This window comes from Balaenoptera ricei, chromosome 12 (assembly GCF_028023285.1).
Source record: "Balaenoptera ricei isolate mBalRic1 chromosome 12, mBalRic1.hap2, whole genome shotgun sequence".
In the NCBI taxonomy this organism is placed as follows: Eukaryota; Metazoa; Chordata; class Mammalia; order Artiodactyla; family Balaenopteridae; genus Balaenoptera; species Balaenoptera ricei.
Window position 1 is genome coordinate 52,834,272 of NC_082650.1, and position 24,866 is coordinate 52,859,137.

Genomic DNA, 24,866 nt, shown 5'->3' on the forward strand with positions numbered 1-24,866 from the left:
GAAACTTAAAGGTTGCCTGGGGTGTGGGGTGTGATTATAAAGTAATACAGTTTGTTTGTTTATTTATTGGTGAATAAACAAACTATACATTTGTCTTTCAAAGTAATTTGCTTGAAAGCTGTATATGGATACCATTTTCTGCATATGTCCTTTGAGATACCTTATAGTCAGTTTTTTAAAAACAAGCATTACTTTCAGATACCTAATAGATCTGTCATTTATATTTGGCTTTGAAGAACATGTATAGCATGTGGACATTTCACTCTTTGTCACAGATTGTAATATTTTTTCAGTAAAAGTATGTTGACATTTCCATTTTATAATTGTTGCTCTTTATAATTAATTTCATTTAAAATTTTAAATACTTGAAAAATTAAAACAAAAATCAAGACAAATAGCCTAAATTAAGAATGACTCTAAATGAGCATAAGGTTTATTTTTTAGGGTGATGGAAATGTTCTAAAATTAGGTTGTAGTGATGGTTGTACAACTCTGTAAATACTAAAATTCAGTGAATTGTACAGTTAAAAATAGGTGAATTTTATGATATATAAATTATATCTCAATAAAGCTGTTTTTAAAAAGAAGATAAAGTAGCCTTCAGTGAACTATAGTCTGAAAATAATTCTATGCATGGTAAAAAGAGTATTTTGTAGGATCTAATTGTTTAAAGTGGTATTTAGAAATGCCATTTGATTTTTAAATATTCCTTTCATTTAATGTTCAGATTGTATGTCTTTCCCTCTCTTGGGTAGTATTTCCTGTAGAGGCTCTCTGGCATTTCTTTCCCCTGTGGAAATCTATTTCTTCATCTGTAAAATAGGGTTAATAACTAAACTTGGTGAAGATTAAATGAGGTTCTATTTTTTAAAAATCATAATATCTGGGATGTAGTAGGTTATGAATTGTGCACACTGAGTACCTGTCCATGGTTTTTATTGTCTGCAGTTTAAACATGTTGGGGAACCACTCTACTTTTATTCACAAAATATTTGGGGGAACATTTAGGATCTGTGACTCTAGATTCCTAGGTTGATTGGATAGCAAGTGTAAGCAATCGAATGTAAAGCATATCACTTTATAGCCTATACCCTGACACCTTTTATTCATAGGAAACAAATCTTTGCCCCTTTACGCTCACCTTACCTTCACATTTCCTAGCCTTAGACACATTTCATGGTCTAAACGAAGCCTGCCAAAGTTGCCTTTTCAGACATCATTGCCTCCTGTTATTCAGTTGGAGAGGTCTTTGCAGAATGACATTTCCATCCCACAGTGCTTCCTGTGCCCCATTTAACATGCAGCCTTTGCATTTCTCCTAACCCCTACTTGCTTTCAAAAGAAAACTCAAACCTCAGCCTCTCATGAACAATTCAGAACTCACAGAGCCCTGCCAATAGGTATTGGGCCCAGCACTAAAGTTCAGTAATGATTCTGATTCCCCATATTTTTAAACAATCTCCAAGATTCACAGGTAAAAATCTGCTTGTCTTCTTCGTTTGCCATCACACATTCTTCCTTTCATCCCTCCTAAAACCAAACTATGCATGGCAAAGCTATTTTTAGCTTTCTCCTATTCTAACGTAGCTCCCAAGCATTTTCTGGTGTATTATCTGGGTTTCACTGGACTGCCATTTCTCCCAGTCTGGTTGAGCCTGTAGCAAATTTCATAGCTAAATGATGAACCTTCGAAGAAAGAGGTTTGTAATGAAAATGGAAACACCAGCGTGCTCTTTGTAATCAGTTCTTTAATCCTCCACCTGCCATAACGTAGAGACGGCTCATAATTATCGGAGCAGAGAACCAAACTCCTGTACTGCAGCAGAAAGAATGAGCACTGTGGGAGGGCAAGTGACAGGATCTACACTCCAGTGGGGAGGGGGACAGGTATTTTGGAAACTTTGACACAGAATCAGATGTATTTGTATAACCTTTTCATGTAGAACTGTGCTGCAGTCAGAGAGGGGGTTTTGCTTTTCTTCATTAAAAGCTTATTAAATGAAGAAATAGGACAGTCGTTTTGCTTCGGTAGATGGGGGTCAGAGAGGCGGGTCTGATCTCCTCAGGATATTAATGTCTGCCTTCATCCGGGGGAAATGAGCCGTCACTTGAGTTAGAGGCAGCTTTATGTGCTCATCACTAGGGATTCCCATATGTCCAGGGAGCTGTAACAGTAAAAAATGTCAGAGCTCAGTGGTAGAGTGCAGAGGGCTCTCATTGGAATTCATGTCAGGAAGCTCAGCTCCGTCTGCCCAGAGCAAATCTGTTTTATGTTGATCAGCTGTCCATCTGATAAACTGAACTGATACGGGCATTCCCTCCAAGGCTGCCCTGACAGTGACAGCCACAGCACCCAGATGTCTTATTAGGCTTTTTTGGTAGTCTCAAGTATTTTTAACCCCTTTTGTGATACCCAAACCAAAAAGTACTTTTAGAGACCTAGATAAGGAGGCCTAGCAAGGCTTGCCCTTTGTTTCTCTGGCAGAAAACAGCCCAGCTTAAAACTGTTTCCAGAAACCACATACTTAGTTAGCTATGTCTCCTCATAACAAGCATCTAGTTAACCAGCAGGATAATTATGTGTTGACAGTGTCAAGTAGTGTCTAGTTATTCAGAATAATGTTTCTTAAAATGTTATTAGGGACTTGCCTGGTGGTGCGGTGGTTAAGAATCCACCGCCAATGCAGGGGACAGTGGTTGCAGCACGCGGGCTCTAGAGTGCAGGCTCAGTAGTTGTGGCGAATGGGCTTAGGTGCTCTGCGGCATGTAGCATCTTCCTGGACCAGGGATCGAACCAGTGTCCCCTGCATTGATTGGCAGGCAGATTTCTTTTTTAAACATCTTTATTGGAGTATAATTGCTTTACAATGGTGTGTTAGTTTCTGCTTTATAACAAAGTGAATCAGCTATACATATACATATATCCCCATATCTCCTCCCTCTTGCGTCTCCCTCCCCCGTCCCTATCCCACCCCTCTAGGGGTCACAAAGCACCAAGCTGATCTCCCTGTGCTATGCGACTGCTTCCCACTAGCTATCTATTTTACATTTGGTAGTGTATATATGTCCATGCCACTCTCTCACTTTGTCCCAGCTTACCCTTCCCCCTCCCCGTGTCCTCAAGTCTGTTCTCTATGTCTGCGTCTTTATTCCTGTCCTGCCCCTAGGTTCTTCAGAACCTTTTTTTTTTTTTTTTAGATTCCATATATATGTGTTAGCATATGGTATTTATTTTTCTCTTTTTGACTTACTTCACTCTGTATGACAGTCTCTAGGTCCATCCACCTCACTACAAATAACTCAATTTTGTTTCTTTTTATGGCTGAGTAATATTCCACTGTATATATGTGCCATATCTTCTTTATCCATTCATCTGTCGATGGACACTTAGGTTGCTTCCATGTCCTGGCTCTTGTAAATAGAGCTGCAGTGAACATTGTGGTACATGACTCTTTTTGAATTATGGTTTTCTCAGGGTATATGCCCAGTAGTGGAATTGCTGGGTTATATGGTAATTCTATTTTTAGTTTTTTAAGGAACCTCCATACTGTTCTCCATAGTGGCTGTATCAATTTACATTCCCACCAAGAGTGCAAGAGGGTTCCCTTTTCTCCAAACCCTCTCCAGCACTTTTTGTTTGTAGATTTTTTGATGATGGCCATTCTGACTGGTGTGAGGTGATACCTCATTGTAGTGTTGATTTGCATTTCTCTAATGATTAGTGATGATGAACATTCTTTCATGTGTTTTTTGGCAATCTATATATCTTCTTTGGAGAAATTTCTATTTGGCTCTTCTGCCCATTTTTGGATTGGGTTGTTTGTTTTTTTGATATTGAGCTGCATGAGCTGCTTGTAAATTTTGGAGATTAATCCTTTGTCAGTTGCTTCATTTGCAAATATTTTCTCCCATTCTGAGGTTTGTCTTTTCATCTTGTTTATGGTTTCCTTTGCTGTGCAAAAGCTTTTAAGTTTCATTAGGTCCCATTTGTTTACTTTTGTTTTAATTTCCATTTCTCTAGGAGGTGTGTCAAAAAGGATCTTGCTGTGATGTATGTCACAGAGTGTTCTGCCAATGTTTTCCTCTAAGAGTTTTATAGTGTCTGGCCTTACATTTAGGTCTTTAATCCATTTTGAGTTTATTGTTGTGTATGGTGTTAGGCAGTGTTCTAATTTCATTCTTTTACATGTCACTGTCCAGTTTTCCCAGCACCACTTATTGAAGAGGCTGTCTTTTCTCCATTGTATATTCTTGCCTCCTTTATCAAAAATAAGGTGACCATATGTGCGTGGGTTTACCTCTGGGCTTTCTATCCTGTTCCATTGATCTATACTTCTGTTTTTGTGCCAGTATCATACTGTCTTGATTACTGTAGCTTTGCAGAATAGTCTGAAGTCAGGGAGCCTGATTCCTCCAGCTCCTTTTTGCTTTCTCAAGATTGCTTTGGCTATTCGGGGTCTTTTGTGTTTCCATACAAATTGTGAAATTTTTTGTTCCAGTTCTGTGAAAAATGCCACTGGCAGTTTGATAGGGATTGCATTGAATCTGTAGATTGCTATGGGTAGTATAGTCATTTTCACAATGTTGATTCTTCCAATCCAAGAACATGGTATATCTCTCCATCTGTTTGTATCATCTTTTAATTTCTTTCATCAGTGTCTTATAGTTTTCTGCATACAGGTCTTTTGTCTCCTTAGGTAGCTTTATTCCCAGGTATTTTATTCTTTTTGTTGCAGTGGTAAATGGGAGTGTTTCCTTATTTTCTCTTTCAGATTCTTCATCATTAGTGTATAGGAATGCAAGAGATTTCTGTGCATTAATTTTGTATCCTGCTACTTTACCAAATTCATTGATTAGCTCTAGTAGTTTTCTGGTAGCATCTTTAGGATTCTCTATGTATAGTATCATGTCATCTGCAAACAGTGACAGCTTTACTTCTTCTTTTCTGATTTGTATTCCTTTTATTTCTTTTTCTTCTCTGATTGCTGTGGCTAAAACTTCCAAAACTATATTGAATAATAGTGGTGAGAGTGGACAACCTTGTCTTGTTCCTGATCTTAGAGGAAATAGTTTCAGTTTTTCACCATTGAGAGCGATGTTGGCTGTGGGTTTGTCATATATGGGCTTTATGATGTTGAGGTAAGTTCCCTCTATGCCTACTTTTTGGAGGGTTTTTATCATAAATGGATGTTGAATTTTGTCGCAAGCTTTTTCTGCATCTATTGAGATGATAACATGGTTTTTCTCCTTCAATTTGTTAATATGGTGTATCACATTGATTGATTTGCAAATACTGAAAAATCCTTGCATTGCTGGGATAAACCCCACTTGATCATGGTGTATGATCCTTTTAATGTGCTGTTGGATTCTGTTTGCTAGTATTTTGTTGAGGACTTTTGCATCTATGTTCATCAATGATACTGGCCTGTAGTTTTCTTTCTTTGTGGCATCCTTGTCTGGTTTTGGTGTCACGGTGATGGTGGCCTCATAGAATGAGTTTGGGAATGTTCCTCCCTCTGCTATATTTTGGAAGAGTTTGAGAAGGATAGGTGTCAGCTCTTCTCTAAATGTTTGATAGAATTCGCCTGTGAAGCCATCTGGTCCTGGGCTTTTGTTTGTTGGAAGATTGTTAATCACAGTCTCAATTTCAGTGCTTGTGATTGGTCTGTTCATATTTTCTATTTCTTCCTGGTTCAGTCTCTGGAGGTTTTGCTTTTCTAAGAATTTGTCCATTTCTTCCAGGTTGTCCATTTTATTGGCATATAGTTGCTTGTAGTAATCTCTCATGATCCTTTGTATTTCTGCAGTGTCAGTTGTTACTTCTTCTTTTTCATTTCCAATTCTATTGGTTTGAGTCTTCTCCCTTTTTTTCTTGATGAGTCTGGCTAATGGTTTATCAGTTTTGTTTATCTTCTCAAAGAACCAGGTTTTAGTTTTATTGATCTTTGCTATCGTTTCCTTCATTTCTTTTTCATTTATTTCTGATCTGATCTTTATGATTTCTTTCCTTCTGCTAACTTTGGGGTATTTTTGTTCTTCTTTCTCTAATTGCTTTAGGTGTAAGGTTAGGTTGTTTATTTGAGATGTTTCTTGATGTAGGATTGTATTGCTATAAACTTCCCTCTTAGAACTGCTTTTGCTGCATCCCATAGGTTTTGGGTCGTCATGTTTTCATTTTCATTTGTTTCTAGGTATTTTTTGATTTCCTCTTTGATTTCTTCAGTGATCTCTTGGTTATTAAGTGGTGTACTGTTTAACATCCATGTGTTTGTATTTTTAACGGATTTTTTCCTGTAATTGATATCTAGTCTCATAGCACTGTGGTCGGAAAAGATACTTGATACGGTTTCAATTTTCTTAAATTTACCAAGGATTGATTTGTGACCGAAGATATGATCTTGGAGAATGTTCCATGAGCATGTGAGAAGAAAGTGTATTCTGTTGTTTTTGGATGGAATGTCCTATAAATATCGATTAAACCCATCTTGTTTAATGTGTCATTTAAAGCTTGTGTTTCCTTGTTTATTTTCATCATGGATAATCAGTCCATTGGTGAAAGTGGGGTGTTAAAGTCCCCTACTATGATTGTGTTACTGTTGATTTCCCCTTTTATGGCTGTTAACATTTGCCTTATGTATTGAGGTGCTCCTATGCTGGCTGCATAAATATTTACAATTGTTATATCTTCTTCTTGGATTGATCCCTTGATCCCTTGATCATTATGTAGTGTCCTTGTCTCTTATAATAGTCTTTATTTTAAAGTCTATTTTGTCTGATATGAGAATTGGTACTTTCTTTTGATTTCCATTTGCGTGGAATATCTTTTTTCCATCCCCTCACTTTCTGTCTGTATGTGTCCCTAAGTCTGAAGTGGGTCTCTTGTAGACAGCATATATACGGGTCTTGTTTTTGCATCCATTCAGCCAGTCTATGTCTTTTGGTGGGAGCATTTAATCCATTTACATTTAAGGTAGTTATCAATATGTATGTTCCTATTACCATTTTATTAATTGTTTGGGTTTGTTTTTGTAGGTCTTTTCCTTCTCTTGCGTTTCCTGCCTAGAGAAGTTCCTTTAGCCTTTGTTGTAAAGCTGGTTTGGTGGTGCTGAATTCTCTTAGCTTTTCCTTGTGTGTAAAGGTTTTAATTTCTCTGTTGAATCTGAATGAGATCCTTGTTGGGTAGAGTAATCTTGGTTGTAGGTTTTTCCCTTTCATCACTTTAAATATGTCTTGCCACTCCCTTCTGGCTTGCAGAGTTTCTGCTGAAAGTTCAGCTGTTAACCTTATGGGGATTCTTTTGTATGTTATTTGTTGTTTTTCCCTTGCTGCTTTTAATATTTTTTCTTTGTATTTAATTTTTGATAGTTTGATTAATATGTGTCTTGGCATGTTTCTCCTCGGATTTTTCCTGTATGGGACTCTCTACGCTTCCTGGACTTGATTGACTATTTCCTTTCCCATATTAGGGAAGTTTTCAACTATAAGCTCTTCAAATATTTTCTCAGTCCCTTTCTTTTTCTCTTCTTCTTCTTGGACCCCTATAATTCGAATGTTGGTGCCTTTAATATTGTCCCAGAGGTCTCTGAGACTGTCCTCAATTCTTTTCATTCTTTTTTCTTTATTCTGCTCTGCAGTAGTTATTTCAAATAGCAGTAGCTATTTTATCTTCCAGGTCACTTATTCGTTCTTATGCCTCTGTTATTCTGCTAATGATTCCTTCTAGAGAATTTTTAATTTCATATATCATGTTGTTCATCATTGTTTGTTTGCTCTTTAGTTCTTCTAGGTCCTTGTTAAACGTTTCTTGTATTTTCTCCATTCTATTTCCAAGATTTTGGATCATATTTACTATCATTACTCAGAATTCTTTTTCAGGTAGACTGCCAATTTCCTCTTCATTTGTTTGGTCTGATGGGTTTTTACCTTGCTCCTTCATCTGCTGTGTGTTTCTCTGTCTTCTCATTTTGCTTAACTTACTGTGTTTGAGGTCTCTTTTTCACAGGCTGAAGGTTCGTAGTTCCCATTGTTTTTGGTGTCTGCCCACAGTGGTTAAGGTTGGTTCAGTGGGTTGTGTAGGCTTCCTGGTGGAGGCAACTAGTGCCTGTGCTCTGGTGGATGAGGGTGGATCTTGTCTTGCTGGTGGGCAGGACCGCATCTGGTGGTGTTTTGGGGTGTCTGTGACCTTATTATGATTTTAGGCAGCCTCTCTGCTAATGGTTGGGGTTCTGTTCCTGTCTTGCTAGTTGCTTGGCATAGGGTGTCCAGCACTGTAGCTTGCTGGTCGTTGAGTGGAGCTGGGTCTGAGCTTTGAGATGGAGATCTGTCGGAGAGCTTTCGCTGTTTGATATTACGTGGAGCTGGGAGGTGTCTGGTGGACCAATGTCCTGAACTCGGCTCTCCCACCTCAGAGGCACAGGCCTGACACCCGACCGGAGCGCCAAGACCCTGTCAGCCACATGGCTCAGAAGAAAAGGGAGTAAAAAATAAAATAAAAAGAAATAAAGTTATTAAAATATAAATAAAGTTTAAAAATTATTAAAAAATTTAAAAAGTAAAAAAAATTAAAAGAAGAAAGAAGGAAGAGAGCAACCAAACCAAAAAACCAATCCACCAATGATAACAAGTGCTAAGAACTATACTAAAAAAAAAAAAAAAAACAAACAGACAGAAAGAACTTTAGGACAAATGGTAAAAGCAAAGCTATACAGACAAAATCACACAAAGAAGCATACACATACACCTCACAAAAAGAGAAAATGGAAAAATATATGTATATATCTATATATATAAAAAAAAGGAAGAGAGCAACCAAATCAATAAACAAATCTACCAATGATAATAAACTCTAAATACTAAACTAAGATAAACATAAAACCAGAAACCAGTCAGTTGCATACAGCAACCCCAAGTCTACAGTTGCTCCCAAAGTCCACCTCCTCAATTTGGGATGATTTGTTGTCTATTCAGGTATTCCACAGTTGCAGGGTACATCAGGTTGATTGTGGAGATTTAATCCACTGCTCCTGAGGCTGCTGGGAGAGATTTCCCTTTCTCTTCTTTGTTCGCTCAGCTCCTGGGGTTCAGCTTTGGATTTGGACCCACCTCTGCGTGTAGGTCGCCTGAGGGCATCTGTTCTTTGCTCAGACAGGACAGGGTTAAAGGAGCAGCTGATTAGGGGGCTCTGGCTCACTCAGGCTGGGGGGAGGGAGGGGTATGGAGTGTAGGGTGAGCCTGCGGCGGCAGAGGCCAGCATGACGTTGCACCAGCCTGAGGCGTGCCGTGCGTTCTACCGGGGAAGTTGTCCCTGGATCATGGGACCCTGGCAGTGGTGGGCTGCACAGGCTCCCGGAAGGGGAGGTGTGGAGAGTGACCTGTGCTTGCACACAGGCTTCTTGGTGGCTGCAGCAGCAGCCTTAGCATCTCATGCCCGTCTCTGGGGTCCACGCTGATAGCCGCGGCTCGCGCCCATCTCTGGAGCTCGTTTAGGCGCTGCTCTGAATCCCCTCTCCTCGCACACCCAGAAACAATGGTCTCTTGACTCTTAGGCACGTCCAGACTTTTTCTGGTCTCCCTCTGGCTAGCTGTGGCACACTAGCCCGCTTCAGGCTGTGTTCACTCAGCCAACCCCAGTCCTCTCCCTGGGATCCGACCGAAGCCCGAGCCTCAGCTCCCAGCCCCCACCCACCCCGGCGGGTGAGCAGACAAGCCTCTCGGGCTGTTGAGTGCTGGTCGGCACGAATCCTCTGTGTGGGGATCTCTCCGCTTTGCCCTCTGCACCCCCTGTTGCCACGCTCTCCTCTGTGGCTCTGAAGCTTCCCCACCTCCACCCCCCATATCCACCAGTGAAGGGGCTTCCTAGTGTGTGGAAAATTTTCCTCCTTTACAGCTCCCTCCCCGAGGTGCAGGCCCCGTCCCTGTTCTTTTGTCTGTTTTTTCTTTCTTCTTTTGCCCTACCCAGGTACGTGGGGAGTTTCTTGCCTTTTGGGAAGTCTGAGGTCTTCTGCCAGCAATTAGTAGGTGTTCTGCACAAGTTGTTCCACATGTAGATGTATTTCTGATGTATTTATGGGGAGGTGATCTCCATGTCTTACTCCTCTGCCATCTTGAAGGTCTCCCCAGCAGGCACATTCTTAACCACTATGCCACTAGGGAAGTCCCACAAATTTTGTTTTGTTTGGCTAATTTCTGGTAATAACTATTGTGATTCCTTGCTGAGTCCCAACATCCTCTGCTTTCTCAAGTATGAATACCACCACTGAAGGCAGCTCACCTCTCTGTAGATTGGTTGGCAGGTATGGAGGGAACTAATTACAGAATCCATCAATACTGAACTGTCGGGACTTCCCTGGTTTTTTTGTCTTTTCTTCCCCCTCACTTCCAGACCTTGTGTTTTCATGGCATGGCAAGATTTTAACATTGCTTGGATATCTAATCTCTTTGAATGAGACCAGATGCAAAGACTTTTTGCTTTCTGCCTCTTTTCTATGTATTCTAACTTAGAATGTCAGGTGAGCTTTCCTAAAAGAGATGCAGAGCCCTCAGTCCTTTTGAGTGATTGCTTAGTGTGTGTGGTCAGAGCTGGAAGTAAGACCTGGGCAATGTTTCAGCCCTTGAATCTGTGACTTGATCTCTATTTGGAAGTTACCATTACTGCAACCTACAACTTTGAGATTTTGGGTTCAGTCACTGTTTTTAAAATCAGAATTCTCATTGCCAAATGAAGGAATGAAGCAAGATTAGTTTTGAATGCTGTGGTCATGGCAAACCTAAAATTCAAAGATACCAATGTGAGTAAGTGACAAAATAGGAGAATCATTATGTTTCTGTAATTTTTACAATGAATTGAATAAATTTCTTAGGACTTTGGGCCTAGCTTACTTATTAAAAAGTAATATTTGACACTTAAAGTTATCACCATGAAAGTTTCTTTCACCTGGCGTTAAAAGCATATACTTTTCCTTTTTATTATTGCTATCTTAGTATTTTTGATATTTTGGTATTTTTGAAGTATATTTTAGGAACTCTATTGCTCATATCAGCTTTCCCCTCTACTTTCTCCATTCTTTGCTTTTATGGAGCTTTCTTTCTGTGGGGCCCTGGAGAGAGAAGCAAAACACAGATGAAATAACTAGTGTGTCAGATGACGATAAGTGCTATGGAGGGGGAAAAAAAGCAGGAAGTAGAGACATAGAGTGCTGGCAGGAATGAGAAGGTTGCTGTTGTAAGTGGAGTAGTCAGAGAAGGCCCTACTGATCAGGTGCACTTTGAAGGGACCTGAAGGAAACAAGTAACTAAACCTTGCAAATATATAAGGGCAGATTAGTCCAGACAGAGGAAGGGACAAAGGCCCTGTGGTAGGAACAGGCTTGGCTTGTTCAGGGAACACCAAGGAAGCTAATGTAGCTGGAGGAGAGTGAGCAAGGAGGAAGAGAGTAGCAAATGAAGTCAGAGAGTTAAGGGGTTAGAGGAGCAGGGGCAGATTGTGTTGGGCCTTGGAATCCATTGTTGGAACTTTGCCTTTACCCTGAGTGAGATGGGGAGCCATTGGAGGGTTTTGAACAAAGGAGCAAAGTAGTGGACTTCATCGTTTCTTCATCTTCCTGCTTGCCTCATTTCTAATCTTTTCATTTTTGCAAAGCTAATGGACTAAAAATATTATCTCATTATTATTATAATACTCCTTTTCCAAATTATTAGTTAAGTGTCATTTTATATGGTTTTGACCATTTGTGTTTCTTTTGGAATTACCTCTTCATTTCCTTTCCCATCTTGCTCTTGAGCTGTTTATCTTTTTCTTATTAATTTCTTGTCCAGCTTGGACAAGCTCCACACGTATTTTGAATATAATCTTCTGTCTATTGTATGTGTTGCAAATATGTTATTTCAAATCTGTTATTTCAAATCAGCCTATATTTTGTTATATAAACATTTTTGTATATTTTACTCAATTTTATCTGTTATTTTCTTTATGACTTCATGACTTCCTGTTTTATTTTGCAAGGCTTTCTCAGCCCAGGGTCATAAGAATGTTTTCCTAAAGTTATACTTTCGTTTTTCACATTTATATATTTGATCCATCTAAATATATTTTTATCCTCGGAGTACAGTAGGTATCTAACTTCATTATTTTTTTCCCTTAATCGATAGCCAGTTGCCCCAACAGTTTTTGTGAGAATATTCCATTTTTTCCTTAACAATTTGAAATGTTATCTTTACCATAAATAATTAATTTTCCAAATATATTTGGATCTCTTTCTGGAGTTCATTCCACTAATCTATTAGTTTGTTCTTGTGATATTACTATTCTTTTAAAAATTGCAATAGCTTCATAATAAGTTTTAAAATCTGGAATGACAGGCCTCTTCCAAAATTTTCTCTGTAATTTTCAAATTTATTCTTCCCACATGAACATAAAAGTCAGTTTTCCAACTTAAAAAAAAAAAACCTTTTAGGGCTCAAATAAAATGATTTTAAATAAATGACTCTTGCCTACCATTTTAATACTTTCAGAAACACCCGGAATTTTGTATATTTTGTGTTTTGGGTTTTAGAATCAGAGAACCCTGGGCTTCAACTCCAGCTCTGCAGTTTACCAGCTAGACTTGAGCAAGTTACTTAGCCTGCCCACCCAGCTTCCTTCTATACAATAGAGATAATGCTTACGTCAGAGAGCTGCTGTGAGTTTTACATTATTTTATTTATTAATCTGTTAAATGAATTATTATTATGCTTGCAAAATTATCTTATATAAACTTGCTCAGCATACAGTAACTAATTGGCTTAAAGTAATTAATTTAGTAAGTGGGAGCCATTTCTGCTATTAGGCATTTTTTAAAATAGGATATTTGAAGTATTTTCAGATGAAATGACATGATGTCTGACATTTGCTTCAAAATAATCTGGAAGGAAGAAAATCTGGAAGGAGAGTGAAAGGTGTATCTAAAACAAGATTAGGGTCCACAGAGGTTCTTTATGCTATATTTTCTACTTTTGTTATGTTTGAAAATTCCCCAAATAAAAAGTTTTTTCAAGAAATGCATCTTTAGGGGCTTCCCTGGTGGCGCAGTGGTTGAGAGTCTGCCTGCCAATGCGGGGGACACGGGTTCAAGCCCTGGTCTGGGAAGATCCCACATGCCACGGAGCAACTGGGCCCGTGAGCCACGACTACTGAGCCTGCGCGTCTGGAGCCTGTGCTCCGCAACAGGAGAGGCCGTGACAGTGAGAGGCCCGCGCACCGTGATGAAGAGTGGCTCCCACTCACTGCAACTAGAGAAAGCCCTCGCACAGAAATGAAGATCCAACACAGCCAAAAATAATAAATAAATAAATAAATAGAAATTAGAGCACTGAATGTAAGATGAGAAAAGTTTAAAAAAAAAAAAAAGAAATGCATCTTTAAAAAGGAAAGCAAAGAAGGAAGGAGGGGGAAAAAGGAAAAAATAGAATAAGAAAGAAAGAGAAAGAAGACTGTATTATCTTTTATCTCCTTTGCCTGTGTGGTGAAACACTATTGACTCTTTTATTATTTTAACACCAACTTAAACATGTAAAACATTTTAAGAGATTTCAAGTTAATATTAGGAACAATTTCTGATAATTAAAACTGTTCATCAGCAGACCTGGCTCCTGTGTAATTTGTTATTACTCATCCCTGGAAGGGGCTAATTGAGCTTAATTGACCTATGGGGTCGCTTCCAACTCTGATTCTATAAATCTGACTTTTTAGTTTATATCATTCCTTACCTTTTGAAACTCAGAGTGATAGCTGGCCCCTCTACCTTTATAAAATTGATTGCTAAGTAAAGAGCTATTCATTTAACAAATGTTTATAGGCAGGCTAGGGAAATAGGATAGTATCATTTACAGTGTTGTGAGGGAGAGAGAGAGCAGGAAGAAATATGGCTAAAGAAATAATTACAACATAGTACAACAAATGACTGAGCTATGTTCGAAGGCTTTCAAGCACAGAAGGACTTAACTTTGGGGAAGTGAGGGAAGACTTCAGAGAAGTGACGCATGGGCTGATTCTTAAAAATTGTTTAAACAAAAATTTATCATTCACCCTATAGCAGCAAAAGTATGGCACAGTATGGCAAGTGGGGGCTACTCTTCGTTGCAGTGCACGGGCTTCTCATTGTGGTGACTTCTCGTTGCAGAGCACGGGCTCTAGGCATGTGGGCTTCAGTAGTTGTGGCACGCAGGCTTCAGTGGTCGTGGCTCGCGGGCTCTAGAGCGCAGGCTCAGTAGTTGTGGCGCACGGGCTTAGTTGCTCCGCGGCATGTGGGATCTTCCCAGACCAGGGCTGGAACCCGTGTCCCCTGCATTGGCAGGCGGGTTCTTAACCACTGCGCCACCAGGCAACCCCCTGTGATATAGTTTTTATTGACCGTATCTTTTAGGAGTTTATTTGACTCCAACAAACAGTAGCTTAAAGGAATGCAGTGTTTATTTATCTCACATAACAAGAAGTCTAGAGATGGGCATGTCAGAGCTGGTGCAGCCCTAAGAAGTCATTAGGGGTCCAGGCTTCTCATTTCTTCCTGCTCTACCATCCTTAGGTTGGGGGCCCTCTTAGGATCCTTAAAGTTTCCATTGTGCCCCCAGGCAGCTGGACCATAACCAAACAGGAGGAAGGGCTAAGCTCAAAACGCCAAAGGCATGCCATCTGAATCTGTCGCCTTATATCAGAAACTCATTTGATTTCTCAGAAACTCCACCTTGTGGACCTCCACTTACGTTCATTGGCCAAACTGTGCTATACAGTCACCTCTAGCCTCAAGGGATCTTGAGGAGGTGAGTATTTTTAAATGAGTACATTGTCTCTCCAACTGTAACTACAGGTATGTTAGTAGTGAGGAAGGAGAGAGTGAAGAGGTAACTAGCAATGTCTGCTATCTTATTTCTAAAGCTTAGGATGCTAAAAAAATTGGAGAATGGTTGGAAGAATATGGATCAAAGCAGATTAAGTTGTTTAACATATAATTGAAAGAAAGTAATTTGGTGAAAATTCGTGTAAAAACATTGATTAATCCTCGGGGTTACATTCAATGTAGTAATTACTTCCTTACTCTGATTACTTAACATAAGCAGTATTCATTTGTGACACTTTTCCAATCAAGATTTAGCATGAAAAATACCCAAGTACTAAAATATATGTACATAAGATTGCATGAAGACTTTTATATAAGATAATTTTAAAAATCCAGTACATTGAAAGTTTACTAAATTGCTTTGGGTGGCTAAAATAGGAATAAGATAATGAAAAGGAAAAATTCCCAGATTCTTTCATATTGTCACTGCTTCTCTGCTGTATGCTAAATTAACTCTTGTGTAATGTGGCCTGAAGTTGTTTATCTAATGGTAAAATCTTAGAAGTTGAGAGCATCATACTAGATAGTGGAATTGCAGGACAGATTTCAAGATGACCAATCAGTTCATTTCTATTTCTTGTAGAAAAGTAGATACCAATAATAGCAATAATTTTTTCTCTTTTTAACTATTAACTACCAGCCTAAGTAATTTTTTTTTAATCCCCAAATTTTAGAATTTTAGAGCTGAATCTTAAATTTTAGGACTGAAATCCCTGAATCTTAGAACTGGAAGAGATTGTTTCTCCAGTTCCCCTCCTTTCAGTGTTCAGAAGACCAAGGGCCTGAGAGTTTAAGGGATTTGCCCACGACCTGTCTGTTATAGGCAGAGGTAGAACTGTTATCCAGATTACTGATTGAATTAAATCACTTGATTTGATTCTAACCAAATGATTTGGAAACAACTTGATTACTTTCCCTAGCTACTATGAACAAAAAGAGTCAAGTCTAGTCATTAATATACTTTCTCCTCGAAAAATTCTCTTCTGTAGTGCTTAGAACTAAGGATGAAAATTGGACAAGTTTGTGGTGGGCATATACCAATCTTGGTAACATTGGTGGCTTTGGCCCCCTACCACCATTTACTATTCATTAGGTAAATAAACATTTTAAATTATCATTGGTCACTATGACAAGGTGGCTCTGAGTTCCAGCTTTGTCCTTTATAAACTGAATGTTCCGACCAGGTATTTAACCTCCCACACCTGCTGTAATTAGAATCACAAGTAGATAAGTGAAAGTTCTTTGCGAATGGTGGGTACTGTACATATTATGGTTTTTCACTTTTGTTATTACCACTGTTTTTGTTGTTTCTGGCCATGTGGCATTTAAAGATTGCCATTTGTTTAATGAATGCAGTTTTATGATTATAGATGTCTTTATTAAAAGCTCCCAATCATTCATTTTCATCCTTAGGGTAATTCAGAACACCTACAACTTCTGCTTCCCTGGTTATTACTTTCTTTCATAAGCTGAACTGCATGAGAGATTTATCCAGTGCTTAACCCTTCTTGAGTTTTATACTTGCTCATAATCTCATTGTGCAATTTTTGTGAAATGTAGCAGCGAACTTTTTCGTAAACTAGAATACATTTGCAGGGTACTAATAAAATATATTTTTATTCCTTTCTTTTAGTCACTCTTTTAAAGGATAGTTTTAAATTTTAGCTCCCTTTTTAAAAATGTTTTCTGTTAACTTCTCAATAGTCTTATAAGTCTCCATCCTTGGTGATTTTCTTTGGGATGTAGTGAGGTTTTAATCTAAACCATGAATTTACTCTTTTCAGAAGCTGTTTAACTCACTGGTTCATCTTCTCCTACACCCCCAATTTGTAGTCAGATACAGTATGTACACGGGGTCATTTTTACATATTCTTTTACTTTTTTTGTTTTTTGTTTTTTTTTGAAGCAAGGGGAGTAAATTAGAAACGTAATTTTTCTTTTGTAGATGCCAAGTATTTTGGCTCCTTTACTTTATTACATCTTTATGTAATTACTGTACTATAGTTGTTAAACGAGTACTACATTTTTTTGAGAGAAGAGTCTCTTATATTTATTATTTGATTGTCTTATATTTATTTGTCTCCTTGTCTAAGGCTGTTATTCTAGGTCAAATGCTTAAATTTGACCTTTAGGTCAAACCCTTTTATTACTTGGGCCTTTGTTACAGCTTCCTCCACTGATCTCTCTACTTTCACTACCTACTTTTTAATATTTTATTTAGGTATATTTTCTATCTTTCAAGTTACCACAGACAAAAGTTTTGCAAGTTGTTTCCCTACCTTATAACACCATATGTTTTTGCTCAATCCCCCAATAACAGTTTCCTCACTGCCTTTCCAGATTCTACTAAGACTTTGCCATTTCTTCAGCCTTTACCTCTAGCCCCAAACATTCAGACTCAAAGCCATTGACACATATTTTAGGCTTTTGTTGCAACAGCACCCACTCCTAGATATACCAGTTTCTGTATCAGATAGCTATTGCTTCATAGCAAACTATCCTAAGATTTAGTGACTTGAAACAGCCATTTTATTTCTTACATTCTGGGGTTGCTCGTGTGACTGCATTGGACAAGCCTTAATGCATAAACACTTAGAAGGCTTTGCTTATGTCACGTGTGCTAATGTCTTTTTGGCCAAAGTAAGTCACATGGTGAAGCCTAAAGTTAGTGTGGAGGGGACTACACAGGAGCGTGGAAACGAAGAGGCATGATTCACATGGGGCCATTTGTAACAGATTTCAATGGATTTCTAGCTCTGTATTACTGTGTGCCTTTGGGCAAGTCATTAAACTGTGTACGACAATTTTCTCACCTATAAAAAGAGGTTAGTAATACTTATCATAGGGTGGTTATGAGGTTTAAATTTTTTAGTAATTGTTGATTTTTTTATGATTATAAAAGTAATAGGGCTTCCCTGGTGGCGCAGTGGTTGAGAATCTGCCTGCCAATGCAGGGGATACGGGTTCGAGCCCTGGTCTGGGAAGATCCCACATGCCGAGGAGCAACTGGGCCCGTGAGCCACAACTACTGAGCCTGCACATCTGGAGCCTGTGCTCCGCAACAGGAGAAGCCGCGATAGTGAGAGGCCCGCGCACCGCAATGAAGAGTGACCCCCGCTCGCCGCAACTAGAGAAAGCCCTCGCACAGAAACGAAGACCCAACACAGCTAAAAAAAATAAATAAATAAATTTATAAAAGTAATACTTTTGTTGTAGAAAATGTACAAACTATAGAAAAGTATAAAAAAGAAAACAAACATCTTTTGAAATCCCGTCTGATACAGTACTATACTATAAGCTCCTCAAGGGCCTTCTCTATTTTAATTACTGCTGTAGATATGTATCTTGGTTCTTGTTCTGAAAGATAAGGTCCTTGAAGGAAGAGACCACATTCTGTTCATCTCTGTAAATCCCACAGCTTTGCATTTAGGATTAAAAGTAATAATGCATAAAAGTGCTTAACCTAATGTCTGGCACAAGTTATATTCCCACTTAAATTGGAGTTTTATTAGATACCAGTAAGAATTCTCAGAAATCTTAAAGTTACACTGAGAACAGAGTATCTAAATGGAACTGTGGAGGGTGGCCCTTACTGGTCAGCTTCTCTCTGGGGAATCCTGGTGACTCATGGGATAGAGAGTGGGGAATGGTAGAGAGAAGAAAGGTGTCAGGATCTGCTTATGGATCCCAAACTACTTGATGGAAAGGCCTCTAATAAAAACTTCATTCAAGTGTCTTTGCGAGGGTGCTTGATACGAAGTTACACCAAACCCTCAGCTGCATTTGCCACAGTTCTGTCTTCAGCTTCATGATGTTTCCCTGATTTTGAAGCATTCAGCTAACAATGGCAAGACAGAGACACCAGAAACGTACACCTGATTTCCATGACAAACTGGTAATACTAGTGGGGCCACTTTGTGTTGCTATATGGGTATATGCAGCAACACAAATTGGAATACTGTGGAACCTGTCCCCTGCTAGCAGAGTCACCCCAAAAGAATGGAGAGATCAGTGATCATCAGTCATCCAGCTGGTATAATACTGAATTGCTTCAAAACCAACTCATAATTGATGCCAAGTAAAAGTACCGTGTACCCATTAAAATATGGCATGATTGAAAAAAAGTGCATTTGAAACCTTCAAAAACAAACCCCATGAAACTTCAAAATGCTAAGTGAAATAAGTCAGAGAAAGACAAATACTGTATGGTTTCACTTATATGTGGGATATAAAAAAAAACAAAACAAAACCAAAAACTGAACTCATAGATACAGAGAACAGATTGGTGGCTGCCAGAGGTTGGGGTCAGGGTGGTGGGGGGTGGGAAGGGAGACAGAATGGATGAAGGTGGTCAAAAGGCACGAACTTCTAGTTATTAAAAAAAAAAAAAGCCATGAAGATATAATGTACTGGGGATATAATGTATAAATGGTGACTGTGGTTAATAATACTGTACTGTGTATTTGTAAGTTGCTAAGACAGTAGATCTTCTCATCACAAGAAAAAAAAATTTTGTGACTACATGTGGTGACAGATGTTAACTAGGCTTGCTGTGGTGTTCATTTTGCAATACAGCCCTCCCTTGATATCCACGGGGGATTGGTTCCAGGACCCACTTCAGATACCAAAATCCACGGATGCTCAAGGCCCATAGCCGGTCCTCCGTATCTGTGGTTCCACATCTGCAAATCCAACCAACCTCGGATTGTATAATACCTAAGTATTTATTGAAAACATCCTCATGTAAATGGACTCACACAGTTCAATCCCGTGTTGTTCAAAGGTCAACTGTATGTACAAATACCAAATCATTATGTTGTACACCTGAAACTAATATAATGTTATGTCAATTATATCTCAATAGAAAAAAACTTCATGAAAAAGGAATAATCTTAAAAAAGAAACACTAATCTATAAAATATTTTGTTGTTGAAAACTGAAGTCTGACATTAGTGATAAGTTGGTATTCTTTATACTCAGACAAGTCTTACCTTTATGTTTTAGTCAAAGAAGTTTGGCAGAGATCACAGAACTTATCCACACTGCTCTCCTTGTACATCGTGGGATAGTAAATTTAGATGAATTGCAATCTTCTGATGGGCCACTGAAAGACATGCAGTTTGGAAATAAAATAGCTATCCTGAGTGGAGACTTTCTTCTAGCAAATGCCTGTAATGGACTAGCTCTGCTACAGAACACCAAGGTAAAACTGGGCAGGGTTTGCTTGTATCTGGATGGCCTTTGGTTGACTGCAAGAGCCACAGAGGTCTGGACACCCTGCTGCCTCAACTCCCCACACATAGATGCTCAGTAAAATTGTGATGATGATAATGACGATGATGGCAGTGTCAACACCAGTTAAAACTGGTAAATGCTAGGAAAGAGTTTTGAAATTAATTTCTATTTTTTTCTGATTACAGATGGAATTATTTGTTAATTATAAGGTAGTGTTAAATATTCAATATAAAGAAGATATAAATAAATATTACCTATCAACTCACTATCCAGAAATAATCACTGTTGGTTGATATTTTCATGTATTTCCTTTCAGTCTTTTTTTGTTTGTTTATTCATACCTTTATATATGTGGATTTGGGGGTAACATAAGTGAGAACGTACATGTGCAAGATTTTTTTTAATCCCGCCTATTTTCTCCCATGGCATATATGATGTGGGCATTTTCCCATGTCATTAACTTTTTTCATAAACTTTCTAATGGTTGCACAATATTCAATTATTTAGATGTAATATTGTTTATTTAAGAAGTTCCTTATTTTTGGACATTTAGGTTGCTTCTGATATTTTACTATCATAAATAGATTTGCAGTCTATTTTTACACATCAGTTTTTTACACAACATCTTTACACATCAGTTTTTCCTCATTCCAGATTATTTCTTTAAGATAAAATCCTAGAAGGATTCAAAGGGTTTAAACATCTTTAGTATTCTTGATATATATTGCCAAGCTGCTTTCTAGAAAGATTGTAGAGGTAGTCCTTATTTATCAGTTAGGATTAGGTATGACTATAAAATAACAGTGACCAAAACAAGATAAGAATTTATTTTTCTCATTTTTTACATATTTTTACTATCTGGGAGTAGGCAGTCCAAGGTTGATATGGTGATTCTAAAGTCAGGAACCTAGGCTCCTTCTATCTTACTGCTCTGCCATTCCTATCTTACCACTTTGTGGCCCAAGATAGTTGCCATCATGTCTTCACTCCAGTCAATAGGAAGGAAGAAGGAGGAAGGGCAAAGAAGGGCAGATCTCCTCCGTTGAAGATCAAGTAAATGTACATCCTGGACACCGAGGACAGTCTCAGTGTAAGTCTGCTGTCCCAGAATCCCATCTGACTTAGCATTTGTCCTGGATTTTTTGTTTTTAACAGAGATGGTTACTAATAATTACATTAGAATAAGCCAGCATGGGTTTGATAGATCTCCGCTTTCTACTCCCAGCCTCTGCCTCAATTTTTGTCTAACATAGGCCAATAATATGTGAAACCCACGTACAGTAGGGGGAGTTCTCATGTTAAGTTATTATTAAATCTGAAAGACAACCAGCAATAACGCCTCTCTTTTCCCAGTGCTTTCAGACACCTCGCAATCAAGGACAGAATGCAGGGCAATTGTTAATATAACAAAGTACACTGAATGTCTAGAGACAGTTAACTCCTTTCTGTCTCAGGTGGTAGAAGTATTTGACACTGCTGCCCCAGCTGGCCATTTGGTGTATCACCCAACTGTATGGCCCAAGTCTGGCCTTCAGGAGTCATAAAACCACCAGGTACCAGTCCAAAAGCTCAGTGGGAAATATAGTAAGTTAGAGGTCCATTGTCCATGAAATAGACATGTGGGAAATTGAGGCTGATCAGTTCTGTGTAGACTGAGTGTGGTGACCTAGATGGGTGGGATGGGGGTGGGGGGTGAGAGAGAGGTCCAAGAGGGAGGGGATACAGGTATACATATAGCTGATTCACTTCATTGTGTTATTTATTTGTTTGTTTATTTATTTTGGCTGTACCGGATCTTAGTTGCAGCATGTAGGCTTTTTAGTTGCAGCCTGCGGGCTCTTAGTTGTGGCATGCATGTGGGATCTATTTCCCCTACCAGGGATCGAACCTGGGCTACCTGCATTGGGAGTGTGGAGTCTTACCCACTGGACCACCAGGGAAGTCCCTGGCAGTAATTTGTTTTTGCAATAAACCTTTTGGCAACAGCTCAAAAAAATAAAAGTATATATTTTATATTTTAAAAGTGCTGGATTTTTGTTTCTCAAAAAAGTTATTAAGGAATGTGTAACTTGCATAAAATGTTTATTGACGTTTACTGTCCACTACGGAGACCGTAGTGGTATCACTGACCACATGAAAACAAGAAGAATCGAATCTGCTGAAAAAGTGTCAGGATCTAGTTCCAAAATTAGTGTTACTTTAGGGAGGCTTAAATGGTTTAAGCCATGTAGCTGAAGAAAGTATGCATACAACTCTGTGAAGCCTAACTTTTGTTTAGATAAATAACTATTCTTCTAAATTGATTTCACTCATTTTTGTCTACAAGCGATAGCTTTATGTTTGTTGTCTCTAATGATGGAAGAACTTTGCAAACAGGTAAATAATTCCAGTTTCAGTTGAATGTTATCAGGTACTTCAAGTAATTAAATCATTTTAGTTAATTCTAAAAATGTTTTCTTTTTCCATCCATTCGTGGAATCAAGGTAAAGCTTTTGGAAGTATATTCTTAAAGGTAAGGACATTTTGAGTGAGATTGGAAATTCAGTTTAAAAGTTGAATATGAGGGACTTCCCTGGTGGTCCAGTGGTTAAGACTTCGCCTTCCAGTGAAGGGGGTGTGGGTTCAATCCCTGGTCAGGGAGCTAAGATGTCACATGCCTCACGGCCAAAAAACCAAAACATAAAACAGAAGCAATATTGTAATAAATTCAATAAAGACTTAAAAAAAAAAGTTGAACATGAAAGATAAAATTGTTAGTTTACAATATTAATACAAGTACAAATTTAGGTGAAACACATACAGTGTTGTGATAAAAATGACCGTCTTACTATCTTGAGAAATCTATGGAGTACTTGGAACTGGTTGAGGCATACCCATAATTCATAATTGCGTCGAAGCAAACATCAACATTCTACTAATTGAAATAGAAGCTATTGTTACAAAAATTTACAAATATCTTTATAGTCAGAGTCTCTGGGCTACAAGATTTGGGGGATATAGCTGATGTTGAGTATAAAACTATATAGTTCAGCACCACAGTACGTGCCTTCTCTCTTTGTTGCCTGTCATCAATCAGATTTTAGAAATCTTTATGCCCAACAATGGTATTGAACTTTGTTATAAATGGCTCATCAAAGTTTTGGTGACATTTTGTTCAAAATCAGTTGGAAATCTGAAATCAAGTGTTCAACAACTGAAACACCCAATGAAGCTTTTATAGAACTGCAATTAATGAAAACAAAATTTCCATTGGAATTTTTCCCTACGGAAGGAAAGAAGGAATTGAACAAAATAAATGGTAAGAATTCAAATGCTCTACAAGATTAAAATTTGCAATTCTGTACTTCTGATTTGGAATATTTCATCTTGCAGGAAGAATCTTTTGGTGGTGCTCCTATTTTGAATAAATTATACACATACATGAATAAAATGAGATTGAGAAGGCCTAGACTTTGCAGCATCTAATTTTGGCAAAACATTCAAAAGAATCATAGAATCAATTTATTTGACAAGTTTTATCTTTTAAAAATATTTGCCAAAGAAAAGTACTCTGAAGGAAGCAAGAAAACAGTACCTTGAAAATATTTGGGGTGGAATAGTTACACTTTTCAATGTGAAAAAAAAAAAATTAAAATTGTCTCTTCCATTTAGCAAATTTGCTCTGAGCTTACCAAGTAACTCAGAACCTGTAGAAAGAGCATCTTTCTCAATTAAAAATATTATGGTCTACCAATAAGAATCAATTAAAATATCAGTAGTTTCAAATTAATTAATTATAAAATGCAACTGTGAAGAATATTGCTAGCAGTTTTATTTTCAAATGCCATATTTTTACAGACACATCCTTCAGAAAAATGCCAGTGACACAATATTAGAGACAGGTATTGCTAAGAAACAAAGCATGTGAATATGTACCAAGAATAGTTATTCTACTGACTATTTTTTAATATTCAGATGATCAATATAAAGAAGTTCTTTTTTATTTTATTTTAATGTACATGGATATATGTTATTTTTATTTCTTTTGAAATTTTATTTTTGAAAATGGTTTTTGAATAGAACTAGTTAACAAGTCCCCCAGTATAATAAAATCAATTGTTAGTTAATAAATACCAGTTTCAAAAAGTACAAAATTTTAATTATTTTAGCACTCCCTTTTACTCTCACATGGCCCAGTTCGGATGATAAATTGTATAGTGTCACCACTTTAAAGACATTTCTCAGAAGTTATTTGAAATCCTTCTGCTTACATCCTATTGGCTAGAATTTAATGATATGGTCACACCTAGCTGTCAGGGAGACTAAGAAATGTAAACTTGATTGTGGGGTTGCCATGTGCCCAACCAAAAATCCGGAAGATGCAGAGAATAGATACTGGGAGACAAGTAGCATTCTGCCCTACCTTCCCATCCCACTTTTGGCTGGCACATATTTTCATAAGACAGACCTGCTGGTTTTAGGGAGAAAATAGTATGGTACCTTTAATATATAGTTTATATTCATCTGAAAAGGAAGCTAAAGAAAGAAATGAATTGGCCGTATAAAATGGAATAATAAATAATCTCAGTTGACTTGGTAGCCACTCTCTGACTGCATTGTCCAACTTCCCTCTTCACCATACCTGCTATGGTCTGTGTTGAACTTTGGGTCTTGGAGAAGGAGGAAGCCTCAGAAAGTGCAGGTCTGGTATGGTTTCTGGGTGCCTTGAGCTGCACATGACTAGCCACACACACTGGCCACTCATGGTTTAGACCCACATAC

The 24,866-nt window shown here is 38.1% G+C and overlaps 1 protein-coding gene across 3 annotated transcripts in view; it reads left to right on the forward strand.

Moving 5' to 3' along the window:
* Nucleotides 1-24,866, forward strand: part of PDSS2 (decaprenyl diphosphate synthase subunit 2) — a 263,549-nt gene that overhangs the window by 131,297 nt on the left and 107,386 nt on the right. For all 3 annotated transcript variants that reach the window (XM_059941480.1, XM_059941479.1, XM_059941481.1), the window contains one exon: nt 19,875-20,073. In XM_059941480.1, coding sequence (XP_059797463.1) covers nt 19,875-20,073 — 199 coding nt within the window. The remainder of the gene's footprint in view (nt 1-19,874; nt 20,074-24,866) is intronic.